The 24824-nt window shown below is 50.0% G+C and overlaps 1 protein-coding gene and 5 non-coding genes across 6 annotated transcripts; all 6 read right to left on the minus strand.

Moving 5' to 3' along the window:
* Positions 1-11259: 11259 nt before the first annotated feature.
* LOC144102463 (uncharacterized) lies at positions 11260-12447 on the minus strand. Its single transcript, XM_077635728.1, has 2 exons — positions 11651-12447; positions 11260-11494 (listed from the first exon to the last, which is right to left on the minus strand). Exons 1-2 carry the CDS (start codon positions 12445-12447, stop codon positions 11260-11262), a joined length of 1032 nt encoding a protein of 343 aa, XP_077491854.1.
* A 3432-nt stretch (positions 12448-15879) lies between these two features.
* On the minus strand, positions 15880-15951 carry TRNAD-GUC (transfer RNA aspartic acid (anticodon GUC)). Its single transcript has one exon. It is a non-coding gene; the product is annotated as a tRNA-Asp (tRNA).
* A 2141-nt stretch (positions 15952-18092) lies between these two features.
* On the minus strand, positions 18093-18164 carry TRNAD-GUC (transfer RNA aspartic acid (anticodon GUC)). Its single transcript has one exon. It is a non-coding gene; the product is annotated as a tRNA-Asp (tRNA).
* An 80-nt stretch (positions 18165-18244) lies between these two features.
* On the minus strand, positions 18245-18316 carry TRNAD-GUC (transfer RNA aspartic acid (anticodon GUC)). The gene has a single exon. It is a non-coding gene; the product is annotated as a tRNA-Asp (tRNA).
* A 2746-nt stretch (positions 18317-21062) lies between these two features.
* On the minus strand, positions 21063-21134 carry TRNAD-GUC (transfer RNA aspartic acid (anticodon GUC)). The gene has a single exon. It is a non-coding gene; the product is annotated as a tRNA-Asp (tRNA).
* Positions 21135-23820: 2686 nt separating this feature from the next.
* TRNAD-GUC (transfer RNA aspartic acid (anticodon GUC)) lies at positions 23821-23892 on the minus strand. Its single transcript has one exon. It is a non-coding gene; the product is annotated as a tRNA-Asp (tRNA).
* Between the last annotated feature and the right edge of the window lie 932 nt (positions 23893-24824).

The raw sequence follows: 24824 nt of genomic DNA on the forward strand, positions 1-24824 counted from the left end.
TACTCCACAACATCGACGGTTTTCGCCCAGGTCGTACTACAACCCCCTTCCTCGGCGTCCCGCGACGGCCTTTACCGCCCCGCGGCCGGCCTAAGACAGCTTCCGCGAGGCGGCGGTTAGAGCCCGGCTACTATGAACCCCCGCGCGGACCTGGTTTCTCCGGAACCAGAAACCGGCGCGTCGGTAGCCAGACTTGCGTGCGGAGAGAGGTAGATGCATGTATTTGAAAACCTTTTGCTTTTTGCCATGCCTTCCGTGCTGGATTCCGTGGGTCCAGCCTCATAATATAACCAGGCCTGCCTCCTCTCAGGCATCGGCCCACACGGGCGCGAATGGCCCTCACAGTCGCTTGCATAAGAGTCGCTGCCACTCCCATGGGGTTTTTCATCTCCAGAGGATGAGCCCCACCCATCCCCACCGCTGGCGTTGCACCGGAACAAAGCCTAGTAACAGAAACTACACCGGCCCGTATCCAGTGGTGGGGGGGGCACGGACAGGCTCTAGAGGGTGTTGGGACAGGCCGCCCAGTCGTGGTGAATGAAAGGGGGTGGTTAACGAGAGGAAAAAAACTGACAAGTGGGGACACTATAACGTGCTAACCTCAGTCGAAGCTGCCGGCGAGCTTATGTCCTTACTTTGTTAGCGCCTGAGTCATGCAGAAAAGTCCGCATTCTTTGTGAATGCCCTGCCTACATCGCCTAAAGGCAGTCTCTCTGCCATGCACTGGAGCGTCTAGACCCGCGCCCACTGACGGAAACGAAGATTGTCGGCCACTGGCCGCGGCGATCGTCGGCGGTGATGGCCTCCAAGGCACTGCTCCGCTTCTTGAGGACTTCTGGCCTGCACGATAGGCTGTGACTTTACTGAACTCTGTGACTTTGCATAGTGACTTCAATTTCCTGCTACTCTCTTTTCTCCTTCATCTTTTTATCCCCTCATCCCTTCCCCCCGTGCAGGGTAGCAAACCGGTTATTCTCCCGGTTAACCTCCCTGACTATCCTCCTCCTCCTCTAAAAATGAAACGTGCCGCGCTCCAGTCACAGGGCGGTGTGGTCACGTGATGACATTCGACCGTCAAGTGACGGTCACATGATTCGATTTTAATGGTTCAAGCCACGGAATTCCGGGGACAGGGCTCCTTATAACAGCTTCAGCTGTAGAAAAATTGGCTATCGCAAAGGAAAGGCCCAGTAACTGTCTCATTCTCTGTCGACACCACCACCACGTGATGGCGCAATGGATGAAAGTGGGAGTTGAAAGAAGTAAAAATATACGCGCACCTTAATGCAGGGTGGTGGAGAAAAACATTGTGATAAAAGAAAGAGAGGGGGGAGACTAGAATACCGAGCTGGTCGCTGCTACAGTCCAGGCGGGAGACAGAGAGAAACAACTTCATTCCCAAGGATTTGTAGATAGTGGTCAACTGTACCAACGTGTGAGCCCCATGCAGAGGTGACCTCCAAGGCCTAGGTAACAAGCGCTTCCTGTGTCATCTGCTTCAACAGCAATTGATTCCACCTCTCTTCGTAGGGAGCAGGCAAGAGCTTACAGGGTGGAGGCTTGACATCCCATCCCCATAATATATGATCTTGAGTTGCCAATTGCTGGCATTTTAGGCAGGCGGGGTTATACTCCCCATTCGTAATAAATAACCTTTGAGGGCTTAGATGATCGAGTCCGGGTCCTTCTTAGCATCGCGGCCTGTGCTTTGCTAAGGTCCGCATGCGGAGACGGAACAATCAGTTTTCTATCCTTATATTAGTATATGGGCAGCTCGGATAGGGAGCTGTGTCACGCCATCTGAATTTGTAGAGCGTTAGTAGAATGGAGAGAGTGTTAGTTTGAACTCTGAGAAGGACGTGTGCTTGTTCCGGGCTCATAGGCGAAACAAGGAACGTCAAGAGAAACGTACGCCACCAAGTGAACTGATTGGCGCTGCTGCCAGTCTTCCATATCCGCGCGCTTTTCGTATTGTGCTGAAGGTGACCAAGTTTTTTTAGTCGCAGTGCCGAGGATAATCGCGTTTTCGAAATTCTAAAAACTAATAGGACTGTTACAGCTGGCTAGCTACAAACCTCTGATTGCATTCAGGCAACAAATATTAGCTACAATGTTAGTTATTAGAATCTAGTTTTCATAGTTCACGTTTTGCTATGTCCGCAACAGGGGTATTACCATGCTTCCAAAACCACTTTTAAGGCGAAAGTCTCGCCTCCTGAGTGCGCCGGAAGTGTCCGCTCGCATGAAGTGTCCGCCTCAGCTGTCAATCAAATGACGTCCTCAAAACTGTAGTAAATAAAATAAAATGATAAAAATGAAGAAATAAAAAATACGAAATATATAACAAATAAAAATGCAAAATACATAATTAATAAAAATACAAAATAAGGAACATAAATAAAACCAACAGGAAAAAATTCGCTGTGGTTAGCTCTGGCTAACCCTATAGTTCAATTGCGAAAGCTTCGTTTCCTTGGCACGTCGTCTACGCAGCGTCTCATTCCGACGCTCTCGAGTACTAAAACCGGTCTCTTCCGCAGTTGAGTCACTCCGGGACATGGCACGACTTCTAGCCGCATCTTCGTTACGACGCTTCTCGAGTCGTGCGGGGCGTTCTTCTGGCGTCTCTTGAGCGCGTTCTCTCTTCCTCGCCTCGTTCTGTCGTTGTTGCGTCTCTTTTGCGCTCTCCATAACGACTACAATACATTGAGGCGACACCTCCACTCACTACCCCAGTGGAGCACATCTGGTGGAGCGAGAGGCGACGGCGGCGCCATGTGTTGGAGCGCGGCTGCGGCGTTGCTAGGCTACACCGCAGCCGACATACGGCACACGGCGCGACGAGCGGAAATGGCTCGCTGGCTGGCGTAGTGAAGCTTTCGCTTTAAAATAAAAATACAACACATACTGACGATGTGGAAAACAGAACCCGCGTCCAAGAAAGTTGCATGCTTTCGCATTCCTGCACATAAGCAGACTCAAGTGCCCTCAGAATTTTTATTTAGCTTAGGAGACATACATTAAAAATAAGCGGTGGCCTTCACCGAAGCATCGTGTATATTATATGCCTTCGTAAAATGCCGAAAATTATTCGTCACACTAAATGCCAGCACTCATGAAGTCACTGCGTTACGAGAACGTGGAGTATGCATCTCTAAATGTGCCAGGATTTAACATATCTACAGGGACGGCAAAGTAAACTTAGCTCTTGACGTAGGAAAAGTGATAGGATACGAATGAAGAAGGGTGTAAGCAAGTCTCTCCGCTTGCTCCTCGCATCGTGTTTAGGAGAGTAGTTCAAACGATCCAGTTAAGAAAAGCCGGAGATGAAATTTGACGAAGAACACACTATAAGTTAGGTACACTTTCTGAAGACATCGCCTGGTTTAGTAACCCTGGAAAGAGAATGTATTCTATGATTGAGGACCTAAGCTCACAATATACGGCAGTTTTGATTCACAATCAATATGAAGAAAAAATTTACGGGACACGTAATTAAGGGGGCACGCGGCAGTGGCGCCTTTCAGCGGAATCTCGTCACAAACAGTAACGGTTCTTGCTCAAATTCGCACATTCATCACAGCACAGTTTCCACGTACATTACTGTATTTGAACTCTTCCACACTGCAGCGCACGCACGTAATGTTGTTCTGATTAGTAACTCGTTAATTCCCACATCTGTCGTTCGCACCAGCACCACATTACAATGCTTCAAATTAAGCAAACACCACACACAGCACTCCCCATCCCCATCAAAAATATGCCAACTCAATGTGCCTACCATATGGTCTTCCCTCTGTTAAGTTCTAAGTGCTGAATTCTTGAGCGCTTTATGCGTGCCTATGAAACCAGCAGGTAATAATGGAAAAATCCAACGCGGCCCAGTCCGGAGAGTTCCTCACTGTGACCCAACGGTCGCGGGCAAGAGCGGCCACAGGTGCTTGTACGTACGGGCCATTTATGTACCGGCGTAGAGAGGAAAAATAAAAGCTCCCCGTCGGGGAATCCAACCCCGGTCTCCCGCGTGACAGGCGGGGATACTGGCCACTATACTAACGAGGAGAGACGGGAGGAGGCACCCAGCAGTGTTAGCCATTGCGGAGGAGCGTACTACGCCTGCATAGAAATAAAAAAATGATTGCTACAATCTCTTTGTAGTAACCAAAAATTCCACCCGAGAGCTCTTCTGTGGTAACAACAAACTCGGGCAGCAATCGCCGCAGCCTCACCTGGCACACGGTGCGCAAGAACGGGTCTGAGACGTCGCGAAAAAACAAAAAACGGTTCACCAGCTGCCTTAAAAAGAGGTGCCCTAGCCCCAACCCACCGTCTTTTACCCGCCGGAACAGGTTCGTTCGGCTGCAACGTTCCCATTCGGAAGCCCATATAAAGACGGCAAAAATCCGGTGTAACTTCTGAATGTGCACCCGAGAGCAATGCAAAACCTGCATCACATACCAGAGCTTGCTAATAAAAAACAGGTTGCAGACTGTAGCTCTGGCGAAAATGGAGAGATTGGTGCCTCTCCATTTTCCAGCTCTGTCACGTGCTTCTTTCGTTTGCTGTTTCCAATACTCCTCGCTTTCGCGATAAGCATCGAGCGGAACGCCCAAATACTTGCCCGGTGTCGTCGCCCACGGTACGTTGGCAAAATGGTCCGGGTGGGATGGCCACCATCCATGCCAGAGTCCGAGGCATTTGGACCAATTAACCCCGCTACCGGTGACTTCGCTGAACTCGCGTACACACCCGACAGCTTCGCTTATGCTCCCCTGATCAACCGTGAATACAGCAACGTCGTCAGCATACGCCAGCAGCTTTCAGCGCGTTTTTCTAGCTATTATTTGTATAAAACTAAAAGAAAGAAGTTGTACCATGATCTTTGTGATATTGTTTTCCCAGAGCCTATGTACAGGGCCTTGTACAGTGGAGGTCCTGGAGCTGATGTTTTAAAAAGGGTAAAGAAAATGCAGGTGCCACCAGGAGTAAAGACCTTCTTTTTTAAATTACACACCGGGACACTCCCAGTTAAAAATTTTGGAAGGAAAGGATTTCTTTTTACCGTGGGGATCGAACTGCTTAATTTGTAAACAGCCCGAAACAATAGACCATGTTTTTTTGCATTGCAGGGAAGGGGTTTATTTTTGGGATGTGTTACAAAGGACAATAAAGAAAGAGCTACCACTTGACGTGCAGGGAATTTGTTATTTAAGCCCAGACAATGAGGATGGGGTACCATTTGATCTCATAATGCTCTTGGGCCTCCACTGTATATGGCGCTCCAGAATGGCAGGCTATTATTGTGACAAAGACGCACGACCTGCCCGAATTTATTTTCGGGAAAGAATGGACTGCTTTCTGGCCATCCAGAAAGCAGCTGCGGAGCCTCCCGAGTGGCTCTCGAGGCTAGAGCCGCTCTGTATGCTTCGTGAATTTTAGAATGACGAAGCCAGACTCATGCTGGCTGACCACGATAGTGTCTTATGTACATAGTGTTTTGTGTGTTTTTTGTTGAATGTTTTTTGGTTAAATGTTATGAGCCAAAGCCAGGCAATAAAGAAAAAAAAATAAGAAAAGAAACCTCCCCGTCGGGGAATCGAACCCAGGTCTCCCGCGTGACAGGCGGGGATACTGGCCACCATACTAATGAGGACAGACGGCAGGAGGCACCCAACAGTGTTGGCCATGGCAGAGGAGCGTACTATGCCTGCACATAAATAAAAAAATGTAAGCTCCCCGTCGGGGAATCCAACCCCGGTCTCCCGCGTGACAGGCGGGGATACTGGCCACTATACTAACGAGGAGAGACGGGAGGAGGCACCCAACAGCGTTGGCCATGGCAGAGGAGCGTACTACGCCTGCATAGAAATAAAAAAAATGAAAGCTTTTTTTCTTTATTGCCTGGTTTGACTCATAACATTTACACAAAAAACACTCAACAAAAACACACAAAACGCTATGTACATACGACACTGTCGTGGTCAGCCATCATGAGTCTGGCTTCGTCATACTAAAATTCACGAAGCGTACAGAGCGGCTCTAGCCTCGAGAGCCACTCGGGAGGCTCCGCAGCTGCTTTCTGGATGGCCAGAAAGCAGTCCATTCTTTCCCGAAAATAAATTCGGGCAGGTCGTGCGTCTTTGTCACAATAATAGCCTGCCATTCTGGAGCGCCATATACTGTGGAGGCCCAAGAGCATTATGAGATCAAATGGTACCCCATCCTCATTGTCTGTGCTTAAATAACGAATTCCCTGCGCGTCAAGTGGTAGCTCTTTCTTTATTGTCCTTTGTAACACATCCCAAAAATAAACCCCTTCCCAGCAATGCAAAAAAACATGGTCTATTGTTTCGGGCTGTTTACAAATTAAGCAGTTCGATCCCCACGGTAAAAAGAAATCCTTTCCTTCCAATAACTTTTTAACTGGGAGTGTCCCGGTGTGTAATTGAAAAAAGAAGGTCTCCCCGTCGCGAACTTGAACCCCGGTCTTCCGCGTGACAGGCGGGGATACTGGCCACTATACTAACGAGGAGAGACGGGAGGAGGCACCCAACAGCGTTGGCCATAGCAGAGGAGCGTACTACGCCTGCATAGAAATAAAAAAAATGAAAGCTCCCCGTCGGGAAATCGAACCCCGGTCTCCCGCGTGACAGGCGGGGATACTGGCCACTATACTAACGAGGAGAGACGGGAGGAGGCACCCAACAGCGTTGGCCATAGCAGAGGAGCGTACTACGCCTGCGTAGAAATAAAAAAAATGAAAGCTCCCCGTCGGGAAATCGAACCCCGGTCTCCCGCGTGACAGGCGGGGATACTGGCCACTATACTAACGAGGAGAGACGGGAGGAGGCACCCAACAGCGTTGGCCATGGCAGAGGAGCGTACTACGCCTGCATAGAAATAAAAAAAATGAAAGCTCCCCGTCGGGAAATCGAACCCCGGTCTCCCGCGTGACAGGCGGGGATACTGGCCACTATACTAACGAGGAGAGACGGGAGGAGGCACCCAACAGCGTTGGCCATGGCAGAGGAGCGTACTACGCCTGCGTAGAAATAAAAAAAATGAAAGCTCCCCGTCGGGAAATCGAACCCCGGTCTCCCGCGTGACAGGCGGGGATACTGGCCACTATACTAACGAGGAGAGACGGGAGGAGGCACCCAACAGCGTTGGCCATGGCAGAGGAGCGTACTACGCCTGCGTAGAAATAAAAAAAATGAAAGCTCCCCGTCGGGAAATCGAACCCCGGTCTCCCGTGTGACAGGCGGGGATACTGGCCACTATACTAACGAGGAGAGACGGGAGGAGGCACCCAACAGCGTTGGCCATAGCAGAGGAGCGTACTACGCCTGCGTAGAAATAAAAAAAATGAAAGCTCCCCGTCGGGAAATCGAACCCCGGTCTCCCGTGTGACAGGCGGGGATACTGGCCACTATACTAACGAGGAGAGACGGGAGGAGGCACCCAGGCCGTGGCAGAGGAGCGTACAACGCCTGCATAGAAATAAAAAAAAACTAAGCTCCCCGTCGGGGAATCGAACCCCGGTCTCCCGCGTGACAGGCGGGGATACTGGCCACTATACTAATTTTTTTTTCTTTATTGCCTGGCTTTGGCTCATAACATTTAACCAACAAAAAAACATTCAACAAAAAACACATGACCACGACAGTGTCTTATGTACATGGCCACTATACTAATGAGGATTTTTTTTTCTTTATTACCGGTATGATCACATTCAATGTACAGACAAAACACACCAGCCAGCCTTCGGTTGGAGGAGTAGGGTTAAAATATCTTCAGACACACCAAATCATCAACTACATTAATCCACTCAGGGGGGTCAGGTAACGCCTGATAGACTTCTCTCATGTAGATCATATGCTGGATGAAGTCTTCGCGTACAGAGTGAACAGTAACATCAGCATGGCGGACTGCCATTCGGGTTTGCCAGACTGTGGAGGCCCAGTAGCATCAACATATCAAAGGGAATGCCTTCATCACATTTAACTGGGAGAAACCGGATCCCGTATGGCGTTATTGGCAGTTGTTTCTTAAGGGTTCGCTGCAGAATGTCCCAGTGGAATATAGGGTCCCAACAGTCAATAAATACGTGTTCAATAGTTTCTGGTTTTTTGCAGAGTAAGCAGTTGATTGTCCAGGGTACAAATATCCCGTTCTGATCTAGCCACGCTTTTACCGCTAATGTGTTCGTGTGCAGCTTAAAGAAAAAGGATTTGACCGAAGGTCTTATCGGCATTTTTCTAACCCGTTTTAAAACGTCCTTTCCTTGGCCACCACAGTTAACAGACCTGTACAATGGTGTCGGCAATAAATTTGCAATTAAGTCCGCGTACAGTTTCTTCTTCCTGACAGAACATAGGTAATCCATTGAAAACCTTGCATGCAACATGCGGGAAAGAAACAACAACTTCATGAAAGTAACCAGTCACACGGCGACATCTTATATCACTTGTAGCCACAATAAATTCAGGGAGCGCTTTCGCAAGTCGCACTTGTATGACTGTGCGCAAAAAACTGTCGCTTTGGTCCCGCAGAAAAGAAAACGCGACACAATCTGTCTGATAAACAAATGAGAAAGACCTAGGCCTCCATCGCGGACTTTGCGAAAAAGGTTGGCACGACTCACCCTCTCCCATGTTGAGCCCCATATAAACACAGCAAAAACCCAATGCATTTTCTGCACATTTGTGCGGGCCATAAACAGCACTTGCAACACATACCAAACTTTAGCGATTAAAAACAAATTGCAAGCAGAGGCACGCGAAAACATTGAAAGGCCGCGACCCTACCAGTTTCCTGTCCTCTCCTTCATTTTTTCCGTTGCGTCGCTCCAGTACCTTGCGGGTTCCTGGTAGTGCTCGAAAGGCACACCGAGGTACGTCGTAGGTGTGCCTGTCCATGTCGTACAAGCAAACCTTTCTGGCTTGATGTCCCAGTTACCGTACCATATACCAACACTCTTTTCCCAGTTTATCCCTGAGCCCGTTAGCTAACAGAAAGCCTTAGCAAGGTTGACCACTTCTAACACACTCTCGCGATCTTGACAAAATACGGCTATGTCATCAGCATACGCCAACAATTTTACCTCCGTAGAATGCACTTTGAAGCCTCGTATTGATGAATTACAGCTAAACAAAAGGGTTCGACATATATAGCAAACAAGAGGGGAGACAGTGGGCATCCTTGCCTTACTGAAGATTGCACTGGGACTCTTTCTGTTAATGACTTATTTATTATGAGCTGGGTACAGCAATCTCGATAGGCCATCATTACACCGTCTAAAATTGTGCTGCCTACATTTGCATGATTCAATACGCAGAAGAGGACCTCGTGTGACACCCTGTCGAAAGCTTTCGCCAAATCTAGTTGCAACATGGCAACTTGGCTGTCCATGTCGTCGCAGCATTCTAACACATTTCTTGCTACGTGAGTGTTCGTGAAAATCGTTCGCCCTTTGATGCCACATGTTTGATGCGGCCCAACTAAGAGCTTGATCACCCTTTGCAGCCGCTTCGCGAGCACTTTCATAAACACTTTGTAATCGGTGTCCGTAAGGCTGATAGGCCTGTATGAACCTACTGACAGCAGCTTGTCACGGTCATCCGCCTTAGGGATCAAACAGACATGAGCAGCTCTGAAGGACGGTGGCACTTGCCTTGTTTTATACGCCCCATTGATAACGCGGTGTAACACACATGCCAGTTGATGGGCGAAAACCTTGTAAAATGTGGCTCCCAAGCCGTCTGGTCCCGTTACACGAGTAACGTTGCTAAACAACTCGCGATAATATTCCACGCACGCCTGCTCTACCTTTTTCTGCTCGCCCGTCACCTCGTTCTTATAGCGGTTCTGTTTGATTTCATTTTTTGATGCATACCTTTTCTCGTCACTAAGAGAGCGTTTATTCGGTCCTTCCCCAAGCCATAATCGTTCACCCCGGGCACGAATCATAGTTGCCTTATATCCTTCATTGTCTATCAACTCAAGTTCACTTTTTGTTTTTTTTTTTATTTCGTCTGCCACTTTTTTAGGCTCCAAAATCACTGCGTTTAGCAAGTATTCTAGTTGGCGCTGAAGATCTTTTTTATTCTTCATCTCATTTCGACGCTTGATGCTTGCTCTTTCAATCGCTGCCATTTTAACTTCGTTTTTGAATTGTTCCCATGCAGTCGAATAGTTTTCTGGCTGATCATTCACTAGCCGCCCTAGTTTTTCCTCAACTGCTTCAACAAAAGGTTCATCATTGAGCAATTTAGCGTTCAACTTCCACAGGTGCCAGTTAAATCGTGGCTGCTTTTGCTTATTGCCAATGTTGAAACTCACAAGGCTGTGATCAGAGAATGAAACAGGTATAACGTTGTAACTATTGCAAAGGGGAATTAGAGCGAGCGACACGTAAGCTCTGTCAAGCCTTGCTTGACTACCTTGTTGGGTGTGAGTGAACTGCGGCCGCCCGCCGCTTGTTATTGTGTGACCCACATCCTCCAAGTTATAGTCCACCACCAAGGAGCTAACTCGGCGCTCCTATCATGTACGTATGCTACTCTAGATCTATCCTCAGAAAAGCAAACGCAATTAAAGTCTCCCAGCAGAATAAGATGCCTTTCACAAGACCGATACTGATTAAGGTGTTCAAAGAAAATACATCTCTCACTGACATTGTTCGGGGCATAGACGCACACCAGACGCCACTTTTCTCCCGACAACGAAAAATCCAAGACGATGAGGCGACCATTTTCAGACACAGTAATAATTTCCTCAATAATGCCCACACTTTTGCGTATCAATACAGCACAGCCAGCAGATTTTCCAACGGCATGGCATACACAGACATTATAAATCGTTGTGAAAGGTGACACCATATGATCAGTCTGCTCTTGTTTTTCCACCTTTGTTTCTTGTACCGCAATTAGATCTAGCTCATTCTCCATGCAAAGGCGACTAAGCTGGTATTGCCGTCGCCTTGCAGCCAAGCCCCTAACATTGATTGTCGCTATGCGTAGCGAAGAATTTAAGTTATTTGCCATTTTGAATCAAGCAGCATGGTACCAATGATGTCATCAGAAACATGACTGACACTTTTCTATCACTTCTAAGGTGAAGAATAACAACATGACATACCAAAAAGAAGTCCAGTAACGTCTTCAGCCGTACGTCGAATGTGCCGCTCGTAGCTTCAGTGATTCCGTCCATTTCGAATCCGTAGTAGCCCGGCACCTTCGACGACACCAAGTTTGTGTGCTAAGTGGGCATCACCGCCGAACGCCTATCCGGCGGGATTTTCGGTTGCGGGCGCAGCGTCGGTCGACGCACACCCGGCGTCTTTGGCGGGGGTTCATCGTTGTTCCGCTCGCTCGGTTGTCCATCCTGGGTAGCTAACTCGTCATGAGTTCTCTTCACCACCGCACCACTTGTGCCTGTCTCGCTGGCGTCCATTGCCTCAGCTTTATCCGTAGCAATTCTTCCGTCGTGCGAGCTTAGAGAGGTTGCACCCGTAGTCGGGTTCGTCGCAGTTGGCTCCGGTTCAGAAGCGGTGAGAGACGGAGAATCACTGGCCTTGGACTTGGGGTCGCCTCCGGACTTCTCTTCTGGAGACTTCGCGTCCTCGCCGCTCTTCTCCTCTGCTCCTCACGAAGCTTCCTCAACTTCGGCTTCATCCTGCAGCAGGTCGTTGACGTCTAGAACCCTCGCAGCTTTCTGCGTGATAGAAGCATACGTCTTCACGCACTGCTCTTCTCCGTGGCCGTATCGGTGGCATAGTGCGCAGCGCGGCACGCGGCAGTCGCGTCGAATGTGGCCGGTATTGCGACAGCGCAAGCATAGCGGGGCCCTACCGGGCACCACAACAAGCGCCAGTTCACCTGCAACACGGATCTGATGGGGCAGGCCATCCACTGTCACGCTCGTCTTCAAATTTAAGGCCACCAAGCGTGTCGAGGACGCTTTGTCTTGCACACCTTGAGCACGCCAACGTTCACGGGAAACGTCCGTCACTCTGCCGTACGGCAAACGCGCCGCCCGTATGTCATCGTCCAGTACGTTGTGAAGCATCCAGTGAAGCTTGATACGCAAAGCTTGGTTGTTAGGATCTATCACAACGCACCGCCTTTCCTTCACGGTCAATTCCTTCAAAGCCAAAAGCTTATGCACGCCGTCTCCGTTTTTGAAGGTTACCGCCCATACATGACTCATCTGATACGCCCCCAGGGCGATAACTTCAGGCAGTAGGCCTAGGCTAGCCAGTGTGTCACGGAAGTCTTCTACATGGTATGGCCTTTCACGCACATCGGCATGCAAAAAAAGAGTGTTCAAAACAACTCGCCCTGTAGGTAGCTGAGGCAAAAGCACTTGATAATCAGGGTCATCACAGCCAGAAATCCTGTTACCGCGGCCCTGCTGGGCCGCTGAAGCCGCTCCTACGCAGCCCATGACACACACGTCCGTTCGCCTCGGCGTCCGGAACTCGGCCTGCGGGGATACTGGCCACTATACTAACGAGGAGAGACGGGAGGAGGCACCCAACAGTGTTGGCCATGGCAGAGGAGCGTACTACGCCTGCATAGAAATAAAAAAAATGAAAGCTCCCCATCGGGGAATCGAACCCCGGTCTCCCGCGTGACCGGCGGGGATACTGGCCACTATATTAACTTTTTTTTTTTATTGCCTGGCTTTGACCCATAACATTTACACAAAAAACACTCAACAAAAAACACACAAAACGCTATGTACATACGACACTGTCGTGGTCAGCCATCATGAGTCTGGCTTCGTCATACTAAAATTCACGAAGCATACACAGCGGCTCTAGCCTCGAGAGCCACTCGGGAGGCTCCGCAGCTGCTTTCTGGATGGCCAGAAAGCAGTCCATTCTTTCCCGAAAATAAATTCGGGCAGGTCGTGCGTCTTTGTCACAATAATAGCCTGCCATTCTGGAGCGCCATATACTGTGGAGGCCCAAGAGCATTATGAGATCAAATGGTACCCCATCCTCATTGTCTGTGCTTAAATAACAAATTCCCTGCGCGTCAAGTGGTAGCTTTTTCTTTATTGTCCTTTGTAACACATCCCAAAAATAAACCCCTTCCCAGCAATGCAAAAAAACATGGTCTATTGTTTCGGGCTGTTTACAAATTAAGCAGTTCGATCCCCACGGTAAAAAGAAATCCTTTCCTTCCAAAAACTTTTTAACTGGGAGTGTCCCGGTGTGTAATTTAAAAAAGAAGGTCTTTACTCCTGGTGGCACCTGCATTTTCTTTACCCTTTTTAAAACATCAGCTCCAGGACCTCCACTGTACAAGGCCCTGTACATAGGCTCTGGGAAAACAATATCACAAAGATCATGGTACAACTTTTCTTTTAGTTTTATACAAATAATCGCTAGAAAAACGCGCTGAAAGAAACCTAGCACTTGCTACAATCTCTTTGTAGTAACCAAAAATCCACCCGAGAGCTCTTCTGTGGTAACAACAAACTCGGGCAGCAATCGCCGCAGCCTCACCTGGCACACGGTGCGCAAGAACGGGTCTGAGACGTCGCGAAAAAACAAAAAACGGTTCACCAGCTGCCTTAAAAAGAGGTGCCCTAGCCCCAACCCACCGTCTTTTACCCGCCGGAACAGGTTCGTTCGGCTGCAACGTTCCCATTCGGAAGCCCATATAAAGACGGCAAAAATCCGGTGTAACTTCTGAATGTGCACCCGAGAGCAATGCACTATACTAACGAGGAGAGACGGGAGGAGGCACCCAACAGTGTTGGCCATGGCAGAGGAGCGTACTACGCCTGCATAGAAATAAAAAAAAATGGAAGCACCCCGTCGGGGAACCGAACCCCGTTTTTTTTTCTTTATTGCCGGTCTCCGACAGTGCGCAGTAACACATGATGGTACACAGAAATAGAAACAAAAAATAAGGCAGACAAAAATGCCGCAGCAGTCAGCTCTCCCGCGTGACAGGCGGGGATACTGGCCACTATACTAACGAGGAGAGACGGGAGGAGGCACCCAACAGTGTTGGCCATGGAAGAGGAGCGTACTACGCCTGCATAGAAATAAAAAAAAATGGAAGCACCCCGTCGGGGAACCGAACCCCGTTTTTTTTCTTTATTGCCGGTCTCCGACAGTGCGCAGTAACACATGATGGTACACAGAAATAGAAACAAAAAATAAGGCAGACAAAAATGCCGCAGCAGTCAGCTCTCCCGCGTGACAGGCGGGGATACTGGCCACTATACTAACGAGGAGAGACGGGAGGAGGCACCCAACAGTGTTGGCCATGGCAGAGGAGCGTACTACGCCTGCATAGAAATAAAAAAAAAATGGAAGCACCCCGTCGGGGAACCGAACCCCGTTTTTTTTTCTTTATTGCCGGTCTCCGACAGTGCGCAGTAACACATGATGGTACACAGAAATAGAAACAAAAAATAAGGCAGACAAAAATGCCGCAGCAGTCAGCTCTCCCGCGTGACAGGCGGGGATACTGGCCACTATACTAACGAGGAGAGACGGGAGGAGGCACCCAACAGTGTTGGCCATGGCAGAGGAGCGTACTACGCCTGCATAGAAATAAAAAAAAATGGAAGCACCCCGTCGGGGAACCGAACCCCGTTTTTTTTCTTTATTGCCGGTCTCCGACAGTGCGCAGTAACACATGATGGTACACAGAAATAGAAACAAAAAATAAGGCAGACAAAAATGCCGCAGCAGTCAGCTCTCCCGCGTGACAGGCGGGGATACTGGCCACTATACTAACGAGGAGAGACGGGAGGAGGCACCCAACAGTGTTGGCCATGGCAGAGGAGCGTACTACGCCTGCATAGAAATAAAAAAAAAATGAAAGCACCCCGTCGGGGAACCGAACCCCGTTTTTTTTTCTTTATTGCCGGTCTCCGACAGTGCGCAGTAACACATGATGGTACACAGAAATAGAAACAAAAAATAAGGCAGACAAAAATGCCGCAGCAGTCAGCTCTCCCGCGTGACAGGCGGGGATACTGGCCACTATACTAACGAGGAGAGACGGGAGGAGGCACCCACCAGTGTTGGCCATGGCAGAGGAGCGTACTACGCCTGCATAGAAATAAAAAAAAATGGAAGCACCCCGTCGGGGAACCGAACCCCGTTTTTTTTCTTTATTGCCGGTCTCCGACAGTGCGCAGTAACACATGATGGTACACAGAAATAGAAACAAAAAATAAGGCAGACAAAAATGCCGCAGCAGTAAGCTCTCCCGCGTGACAGGCGGGGATACTGGCCACTATACTAACGAGGAGAGACGGGAGGAGGCACCCAACAGTGTTGGCCATGGCAGAGGAGCGTACTACGCCTGCATAGAAATAAAAAAAAATGGAAGCACCCCGTCGGGGAACCGAACCCCGTTTTTTTTTCTTTATTGCCGGTCTCCGACAGTGCGCAGTAACACATGATGGTACACAGAAATAGAAAAAAAAATAAGGCAGACAAAAATGCCGCAGCAGTCAGCTCTCCCGCGTGACAGGCGGGGATACTGGCCACTATACTAACGAGGAGAGACGGGAGGAGGCACCCAACAGTGTTGGCCATGGCAGAGGAGCGTACTACGCCTGCATAGAAATAAAAAAAAAATGGAAGCACCCCGTCGGGGAACCGAACCCCGTTTTTTTTTCTTTATTGCCGGTCTCCGACAGTGCGCAGTAACACATGATGGTACACAGAAATAGAAACAAAAAATAAGGCAGACAAAAATGCCGCAGCAGTCAGCTCTCCCGCGTGACAGGCGGGGATACTGGCCACTATACTAACGAGGAGAGATGGGAGGAGGCACCCAACAGTGTTGGCCATGGCAGAGGAGCGTACTACGCCTGCATAGAAATAAGAAAAAATGAAAGCTCCCCGTCGGGGAATCGAACCCCGGTCTCCCGCGTGACAGGCGGGGATACTGGCCACTATACTAACGAGGAGAGATGGGAGGAGGCACCCAACAGTGTTGGCCATGGCAGAGGAGCGTACTACGCCTGCATAGAAATAAGAAAAAATGAAAGCTCCCCGTCGGGGAACCGAACCCCGTTTTTTTTTCTTTATTGCCGGTCTCCGACAGTGCGCAGTAACACATGATGGTACACAGAAATAGAAACAAAAAATAAGGCAGACAAAAATGCCGCAGCAGTCAGCTCTCCCGCGTGACAGGCGGGGATACTGGCCACTATACTAACGAGGAGAGATGGGAGGAGGCACCCAACAGTGTTGGCCATGGCAGAGGAGCGTACTACGCCTGCATAGAAATAAGAAAAAATGGAAGCACCCCGTCGGGGAACCGAACCCCGTTTTTTTTTCTTTATTGCCGGTCTCCGACAGTGCGCAGTAACACATGATGGTACACAGAAATAGAAACAAAAAATAAGGCAGACAAAAATGCCGCAGCAGTCAGCTCTCCCGCGTGACAGGCGGGGATACTGGCCACTATACTAACGAGGAGAGATGGGAGGAGGCACCCAACAGTGTTGGCCATGGCAGAGGAGCGTACTACGCCTGCATAGAAATAAGAAAAAATGAAAGCTCCCCGTCGGGGAACCGAACCCCGTTTTTTTTTCTTTATTGCCGGTCTCCGACAGTGCGCAGTAACACATGATGGTACACAGAAATAGAAACAAAAAATAAGGCAGACAAAAATGCCGCAGCAGTCAGCTCTCCCGCGTGACAGGCGGGGATACTGGCCACTATACTAACGAGGAGAGACGGGAGGAGGCACCCAACAGTGTTGGCCATGGCAGAGGAGCGTACTACGCCTGCATAGAAATAAAAAAAAAATGGAAGCACCCCGTCGGGGAACCGAACCCCGTTTTTTTTTCTTTATTGCCGGTCTCCGACAGTGCGCAGTAACACATGATGGTACACAGAAATAGAAACAAAAAATAAGGCAGACAAAAATGCCGCAGCAGTCAGCTCTCCCGCGTGACAGGCGGGGATACTGGCCACTATACTAACGAGGAGAGATGGGAGGAGGCACAAAACAGTGTTGGCCATGGCAGAGGAGCGTACTACGCCTGCATAGAAATAAAAAAAAAATGGAAGCACCCCGTCGGGGAACCGAACCCCGTTTTTTTTTCTTTATTGCCGGTCTCCGACAGTGCGCAGTAACACATGATGGTACACAGAAATAGAAACAAAAAATAAGGCAGACAAAAATGCCGCAGCAGTCAGCTCTCCCGCGTGACAGGCGGGGATACTGGCCACTATACTAACGAGGAGAGATGGGAGGAGGCACCCAACAGTGTTGGCCATGGCAGAGGAGCGTACTACGCCTGCATAGAAATAAAAAAAAAATGGAAGCACCCCGTCGGGGAACCGAACCCCGTTTTTTTTTCTTTATTGCCGGTCTCCGACAGTGCGCAGTAACACATGATGGTACACAGAAATAGAAACAAAAAATAAGGCAGACAAAAATGCCGCAGCAGTCAGCTCTCCCGCGTGACAGGCGGGGATACTGGCCACTATACTAACGAGGAGAGACGGGAGGAGGCACCCAACAGTGTTGGCCATGGCAGAGGAGCGTACTACGCCTGCATAGAAATAAAAAAAAAATGGAAGCACCCCGTCGGGGAACCGAACCCCGTTTTTTTTTCTTTATTGCCGGTCTCCGACAGTGCGCAGTAACACATGATGGTACACAGAAATAGAAACAAAAAATAAGGCAGACAAAAATGCCGCAGCAGTCAGCTCTCCCGCGTGACAGGCGGGGATACTGGCCACTATACTAACGAGGAGAGACGGGAGGAGGCACCCAACAGTGTTGGCCATGGCAGAGGAGCGTACTACGCCTGCATAGAAATAAAAAAAAAATGGAAGCACCCCGTCGGGGAACCGAACCCCGTTTTTTTTTCTTTATTGCCGGTCTCCGACAGTGCGCAGTAACACATGATGGTACACAGAAATAGAAACAAAAAATAAGGCAGACAAAAATGCCGCAGCAGTCAGCTCTCCCGCGTGACAGGCGGGGATACTGGCCACTATACTAACGAGGAGAGATGGGAGGAGGCACACAACAGTGTTGGCCATGGCAGAGGAGCGTACTACGCCTGCATAGAAATAAAAAAAATGTAAGCTCCCCGTCGGGGAATCGAACCCCGGTCTCCCGCGTGACAGGCGGGGATACTGGCCACTATACTAACGAGGAGAGATGGGAGGAGGCACCCAACAGTGTTGGCCATGGCAGAGGAGCGTACTACGCCTGCATAGAAATAAAAAAAATGTAAGCTCCCCGTCGGGGAATCGAACCCCGGTCTCCCGCGTGACAGGCGGGGATACTGGCCACTATACTAACGAGGAGAGATGGGAGGAGGCACCCAACAGTGTTGGCCATGGCAGAGGAGCGTACTACGCCTGCATAGAAATAAAAAAAATGTAAGCTCCCCGTCGGGGAATCGAACCCCGGTCTCCTTTTTTTTTCTTTATTGCCTGGCTTTGGGTCATAACATTTAACCAAAAAAAAACATTCAACAAAAAACACACAAAACACTATGTACATAAGACACGGTCGTGGTCAGCCAGCATGAGTCTGGCTTCGTCATTCTAAAATTCACGAAGCATACAGAGCGGCTCTAGCCTCGAGAGCCACTCGGGAGGCTCCGCAGCTGCTTCTGCATGGCCAGAAAGCAGTCCATTCTTTCCCGAAAATAAATTCGGGCAGGTCGTGCGTCTTTGTCACAATAATAGCCTGCCATTCTGGAGCGCCATATACAGTGGAGGCCCAAGAGCATTATGAGATCAAATGGTACCCCATCCTCATTGTGCTTAAATAACGAATTCCCTGCGCGTCAAGTGGTAGCTCTTTCTTTATTGTCCTTTGTAACACATCCCAAAAATAAACCCCTTCCCAGCAATGCAAAAAAACATGGTCTATTGTTTCGGGCTGTTTACAAATTAAGCAGTTCGATCCCCACGGTAAAAAGAAATCCTTTCCTTCCAAAAACTTTTTAACTGGGAGTGTCCTGGTGCGTAATTTAAAAAAGAAGGTCTTTACTCCTGGTGGCACCTGCATTTTCTTTACCCTTTTTAAAACATCAGCTCCAGGACCTCCACTGTACAAGGCCCTGTACATAGGCTCTGGGAAAACAATATCACAAAGATCATGGTACAACTTCTTTCTTTTAGTCTCCCGCGTGACAGGCGGGGATACTGGCCACTATACTCTTTTTTCTTTATTGCCTGGCTTTAGCTCATAACATTTAACCAAAAAACACTCAACAAAAAACACACAAAACAGTATGTACACAAGACACTGTCGTGGTCAGCCAGCATGCGTCTCGCTTCGTTCTAAAATTCACGAAGCATACAGAGCGGCTCTTGCCTCGAAAGCCATTCGGGGGGCTCCGCAGCTGCTTTCTGGATGGCCAGAAAGCAGTCCATTCTTTCCCTAAAATAAATTCGGGCAGGTCGTGCGTCGTTGTCTCAATAATAGCCTGCCATTCTGGAGCGTCATATACAGTGGAGGCCCAAGATCATTAAGAGATCAAATGGTACCCCATCCTCATTGTCTGTGCTTACATAACGAATTCCCTGCGCGTCATGTGGTAGCTCTTTCTTTACTGTCCTTTGTAACACATCCCAAAAATATACCCCTTCCCAGCAATGCAAAAAAACATGGTGTATTGTTTCGGGCTGTTTACAAATTAAGCAGTTCGATCCCCACGGTAAAAAGAAATACTTTCCCTCCAAAAACGTTTTAACTGGCAGTGTCCCGGTGTGTGATTTAAAAAAGAAGGTCTTTACTCCTGGTGGCACTTGCATTTTCTTCACCCTTTTTAAAACATCAGCTCCCGGACCTCCACTTTACAAGACCCTGTACATAGGCTCTGGGAAAACAATATCACGAAGATCATGGTGGAACTTTTTCCTTTTATTTTTGTACTAATAATCGCTGGAAAAACGTGCTGAAAGAAACCTAACACTTGTTACAATCTCTTTGTAGTAAGCAAAAATTCCACCCGAGACCTCTTCTCTGGAAACAACGAACTCCGGCAGCAATCGCCGCAGCCTCACTTGACACACGGTGCGCAAGGACGGGTCTGAGACATCGCAAAAAAAACAAAAAACGGTTCACCAGCTGCCTTAAAGAGAGGTGCCCTAGCCCCAGCCCTCCGTCTTTTACCCGCCGGAACAGGTTCGTTCGGCTGCAACGTTCCCATTCGGAAGCCCATATAAAGACGGCAGATATCCGGTGTAGCTTCTGAATGTTCACCCGAGAGCAATGCAAATCCGGCATCACATACCAGAACTTGCTAATAAAAAAAATGTTGCCGACCGTAGCTCTGGCGAAAATTGAGAGATTGGTGCCTTTCCATTTTCCAGCTGAGTCACGTGCTTCTTTTGTTTGCTGTTTCCAATTCTAACTCGCTTTCGCGATAAGCATCGAGCGGAACGCCCAAATACTTGCCCGGTGTCGCCGCCCACGGTAGGTTGGCGAAATGGTCCGGGTGGGATGCCAACATCAATGCCAGAGTCCAAGGCATTTGGACCAGTTAACCCCGCTACTGGTGACTTCGCTGAACTCGCGTACACACCCAACAGGTTCGTTTATGCTCCCCTGATCAACCGTGAATACAGCAATGTCGTCAGCATACGCCAGCAGCTTAACTTCAGCAGCTTGCAACCGAAACCCATTAATGCTATTGTTTTCTATAATTTTCCTGCACAGCGTTTCGATGTAAATACAAAATAAGAGAGGGCTGAGGGGGCAGCCCTGACGCACCGAACGCTGCACGCTAATGGGGGCCCCCAGACACTTGTTAACACTCAATCTTGTCGTGAAGTTCCGATACGCCAGGGCTACACCCTCGTGGATAACTGAATCGACGTTCACATGGTCTAAAACGGAAAACAAAATTTCATGAGAAACACAATCAAAAGCTTTTTCGAGATCAATCTGAAGCATTGCCACCCGCCCATTAATTGCATCGCAGGTTTCAAGTACACTGCGTGCTTTGTGAATGTTGGAAAAAATCGAACGCCCTTTTATTTCATATGTCTTGTGGGGTCCAACAATATCCGATATCACTGTATGCAATCTTGAGAGCTCCCCGTCGGGGAATCGAACCCCGGTCTCCCGCGTGACAGGCGGGGATACTGGCCACTATACTAACGAGGAGAGATGGGAGGAGGCACACAACAGTGTTGGCCATGGCAGAGGAGCGCACTACGCCTGCATAGAAATAAGAAAAAATGAAAGCTCCCCGTCGGGAAATCGAACCCCGGTCTCCCGCGTGACAGGCGGGGATACTGGCCACTATACTAACGAGGAGAGATGGGAGGAGGCACACAACAGTGTTGGCCATGGAAGAGGAGCGCACTACGCCTGCATAGAAATAAGAAGAAATGAAAGCTCCCCGTCGGGAAATCGAACCCCGGTCTCCCGCGGGACAGGCGGGGATACTGGCCACTATACTAACGAGGAGAGATGGGAGGAGGCACACAACAGTGTTGGCCATGGCAGAGGAGCGCACTACGCCTGCATAGAAATAAGAAGAAATGAAAGCTCCCCGTCGGGAAATCGAACCCCGGTCTCCCGCGTGACAGGCGGGGATACTGGCCACTATACTAACGAGGAGAGATGGGAGGAGGCACACAACAGTGTTGGCCATGGCAGAGGAGCGCACTACGCCTGCATAGAAATAAGAAGAAATGAAAGCTCCCCGTCGGGAAATCGAACCCCGGTCTCCCGCGGGACAGGCGGGGATACTGGCCACTATACTAACGAGGAGAGATGGGAGGAGGCACACAACAGTGTTGGCCATGGCAGAGGAGCGCACTACGCCTGCATAGAAATAAGAAGAAATGAAAGCTCCCCGTCGGGAAATCGAACCCCGGTCTCCCGCGTGACAGGCGGGGATACTGGCCACTATACTAACGAGGAGAGATGGGAGGAGGCACACAACAGTGTTGGCCATGGCAGAGGAGCGCACTACGCCTGCATAGAAATAAGAAGAAATGAAAGCTCCCCGTCGGGAAATCGAACCCCGGTCTCCCGCGTGACAGGCGGGGATACTGGCCACTATACTAACGAGGAGAGATGGGAGGAGGCACACAACAGTGTTGGCCATGGCAGAGGAGCGCACTACGCCTGCATAGAAATAAGAAGAAATGAAAGCTCCCCGTCGGGAAATCGAACCCCGGTCTCCCGCGGGACAGGCGGGGATACTGGCCACTATACTAACGAGGAGTGATGGGAGGAGGCACACAACAGTGTTGGCCATGGCAGAGGAGCGCACTACGCCTGCATAGAAATAAGAAGAAATGAAAGCTCCCCGTCGGGAAATCGAACCCCGGTCTCCCGCGTGACAGGCGGGGATACTGGCCACTATACTAACGAGGAGAGATGGGAGGAGGCACACAACAGTGTTGGCCATGGCAGAGGAGCGCACTACGCCTGCATAGAAATAAGAAGAAATGAAAGCTCCCCGTCGGGAAATCGAACCCCGGTCTCCCGCGTGACAGGCGGGGATACTGGCCACTATACTAACGAGGAGAGATGGGAGGAGGCACACAACAGTGTTGGCGATGGAAGAGGAGCGCACTACGCCTGCATAGAAATAAGAAAAAATGAAAGCTCCCCGTCGGGAAATCGAACCCCGGTCTCCCGCGTGACAGGCGGGGATACTGGCCACTATACTAACGAGGAGAGATGGGAGGAGGCACACAACAGTGTTGGCCATGGCAGAGGAGCGCACTACGCCTGCATAGAAATAAGAAGAAATGAAAGCTCCCCGTCGGGAAATCGAACCCCGGTCTCCCGCGTGACAGGCGGGGATACTGGCCACTATACTAACGAGGAGAGATGGGAGGAGGCACACAACAGTGTGTGCCATGGAAGAGGAGCGCACTACGCCTGCATAGAAATAAGAAAAAATGAAACCTCCCCGTCGGGAAATCGAACCCCGGTCTCCCGCGTGACAGGCGGGGATACTGGCCACTATACTAACGAGGAGAGATGGGAGGAGGCACACAACAGTGTTGGCCATGGCAGAGGAGCGCACTACGCCTGCATAGAAATAAGAAGAAATGAAAGCTCCCCGTCGGGAAATCGAACCACGGTCTCCCGCGTGACAGGCGGGGATACTGGCCACTATACTAACGAGGAGAGATGGGAGGAGGCACACAACAGTGTTGGCCATGGCAGAGGAGCGCACTACGCCTGCATAGAAATAAGAAGAAATGAAAGCTCCCCGTCGGGAAATCGAACCCCGGTCTCCCGCGGGACAGGCGGGGATACTGGCCACTATACTAACGAGGAGTGATGGGAGGAGGCACACAACAGTGTTGGCCATGGCAGAGGAGCGCACTACGCCTGCATAGAAATAAGAAGAAATGAAAGCTCCCCGTCGGGAAATCGAACCCCGGTCTCCCGCGTGACAGGCGGGGATACTGGCCACTATACTAACGAGGAGAGATGGGAGGAGGCACACAACAGTGTTGGCCATGGCAGAGGAGCGTACTACGCCTGCATAGAAATAAAAAGCAAAATAAAAGCTCCCCGTCGGGGAATCGAACCTCGGTCTCCCGCGTGACAGGCGGGGATACTGGCCACTATACTAACGAGGAGAGACGGGAGGAGGCACCCAACAGTGTTGGCCATGGAAGAGGAGCGTACTACGCCTGCATAGAAATAAAAAGAAAAATAAAAGCTCCCCGTCGGGGAATCGAACCCCGGTCTCCCGCGTGACAGGCGGCGATACTGGCCACTATACTAACGAGGAGAGACGGGAGGAGGCACACAACAGTGTTGGCCATGGCAGAGGAGCGTACTACGCCTGCATAAAAATAAGAAAAAATAAAAGCTCCCCGTCGGGGAATCGAACCCCGGTCTCCCGCGTGACAGGTGGGGATACTGGCCACTATACTAACGAGGAGAGATGGGAGGAGGCACACAACAGTGTTGGCCATGGCAGAGGAGCGTACTACGCCTGCATAGAAATAAGAAAAAATGAAAGCTCCCCGTCGGGGACTCGAACCACGGTCTCCCGCCTGACAGGCGGGGATACTGGCCACTATACTAACGAGGAGAGATGGGAGGAGGCACACAACAGTGTTGGCCATGGCAGAGGAGCGTACTACGCCTGCATAGAAATAAGAAAAAAATGAAAGCTCCCCGTCGGGGACTCGAACCACGGTCTCCCGCGTGACAGGCGGGGATACTGGCCACTATACTAACGAGGAGAGATGGGAGGAGGCACACAACAGTGTTGGCCATGGCAGAGGAGCGTACTACGCCTGCATAGAAATAGGGAAAAAATGAAAGCTCCCCGTCGGGGACTCGAACCACGGTCTCCCGCGTGACAGGCGGGGATACTGGCCACTATACTAACGAGGAGAGATGGGAGGAGGCACACAACAGTGTTGGCCATGGCAGAGGAGCGTACTACGCCTGCATAGAAATAAGAAAAAATGAAAGCTCCCCGTCGGGGACTCGAACCACGGTCTCCCGCGTGACAGGCGGGGATACTGGCCACTATACTAACGAGGAGAGATGGGAGGAGGCACACAACAGTGTTGGCCATGGCAGAGGAGCGCACTACGCCTGCATAGAAATAAGAAAAAATGAAAGCTCCCCGTCGGGGACTCGAACCACGGTCTCCCGCGTGACAGGCGGGGATACTGGCCACTATACTAACGAGGAGAGATGGGAGGAGGCACACAACAGTGTTGGCCATGGCAGAGGAGCGTACTACGCCTGCATAGAAATAAGAAAAAAATGAAAGCTCCCCGTCGGGGACTCGAACCACGGTCTCCCGCGTGACAGGCGGGGATACTGGCCACTATACTAACGAGGAGAGATGGGAGG

This window comes from Amblyomma americanum, chromosome 8 (assembly GCF_052857255.1).
Source record: "Amblyomma americanum isolate KBUSLIRL-KWMA chromosome 8, ASM5285725v1, whole genome shotgun sequence".
Taxonomy (NCBI): domain Eukaryota; kingdom Metazoa; phylum Arthropoda; class Arachnida; order Ixodida; family Ixodidae; genus Amblyomma; species Amblyomma americanum.

Excerpts from the sequence above, each read along its gene's own strand:
- LOC144102463 (XM_077635728.1), bottom strand. The coding sequence starts at position 12,447 with ATGGGCTGCGTAGGAGCGGCTTCAGCGGCCCAGCAGGGCCGCGGTAAC. Across the intron at positions 11,495-11,650 it reads GCCGAAGTTGAGGAAGCTTC|CTCGCACGACGGAAGAATTG; the intron begins GTGAGGAGCAGA and ends AACCTCTCTAAG.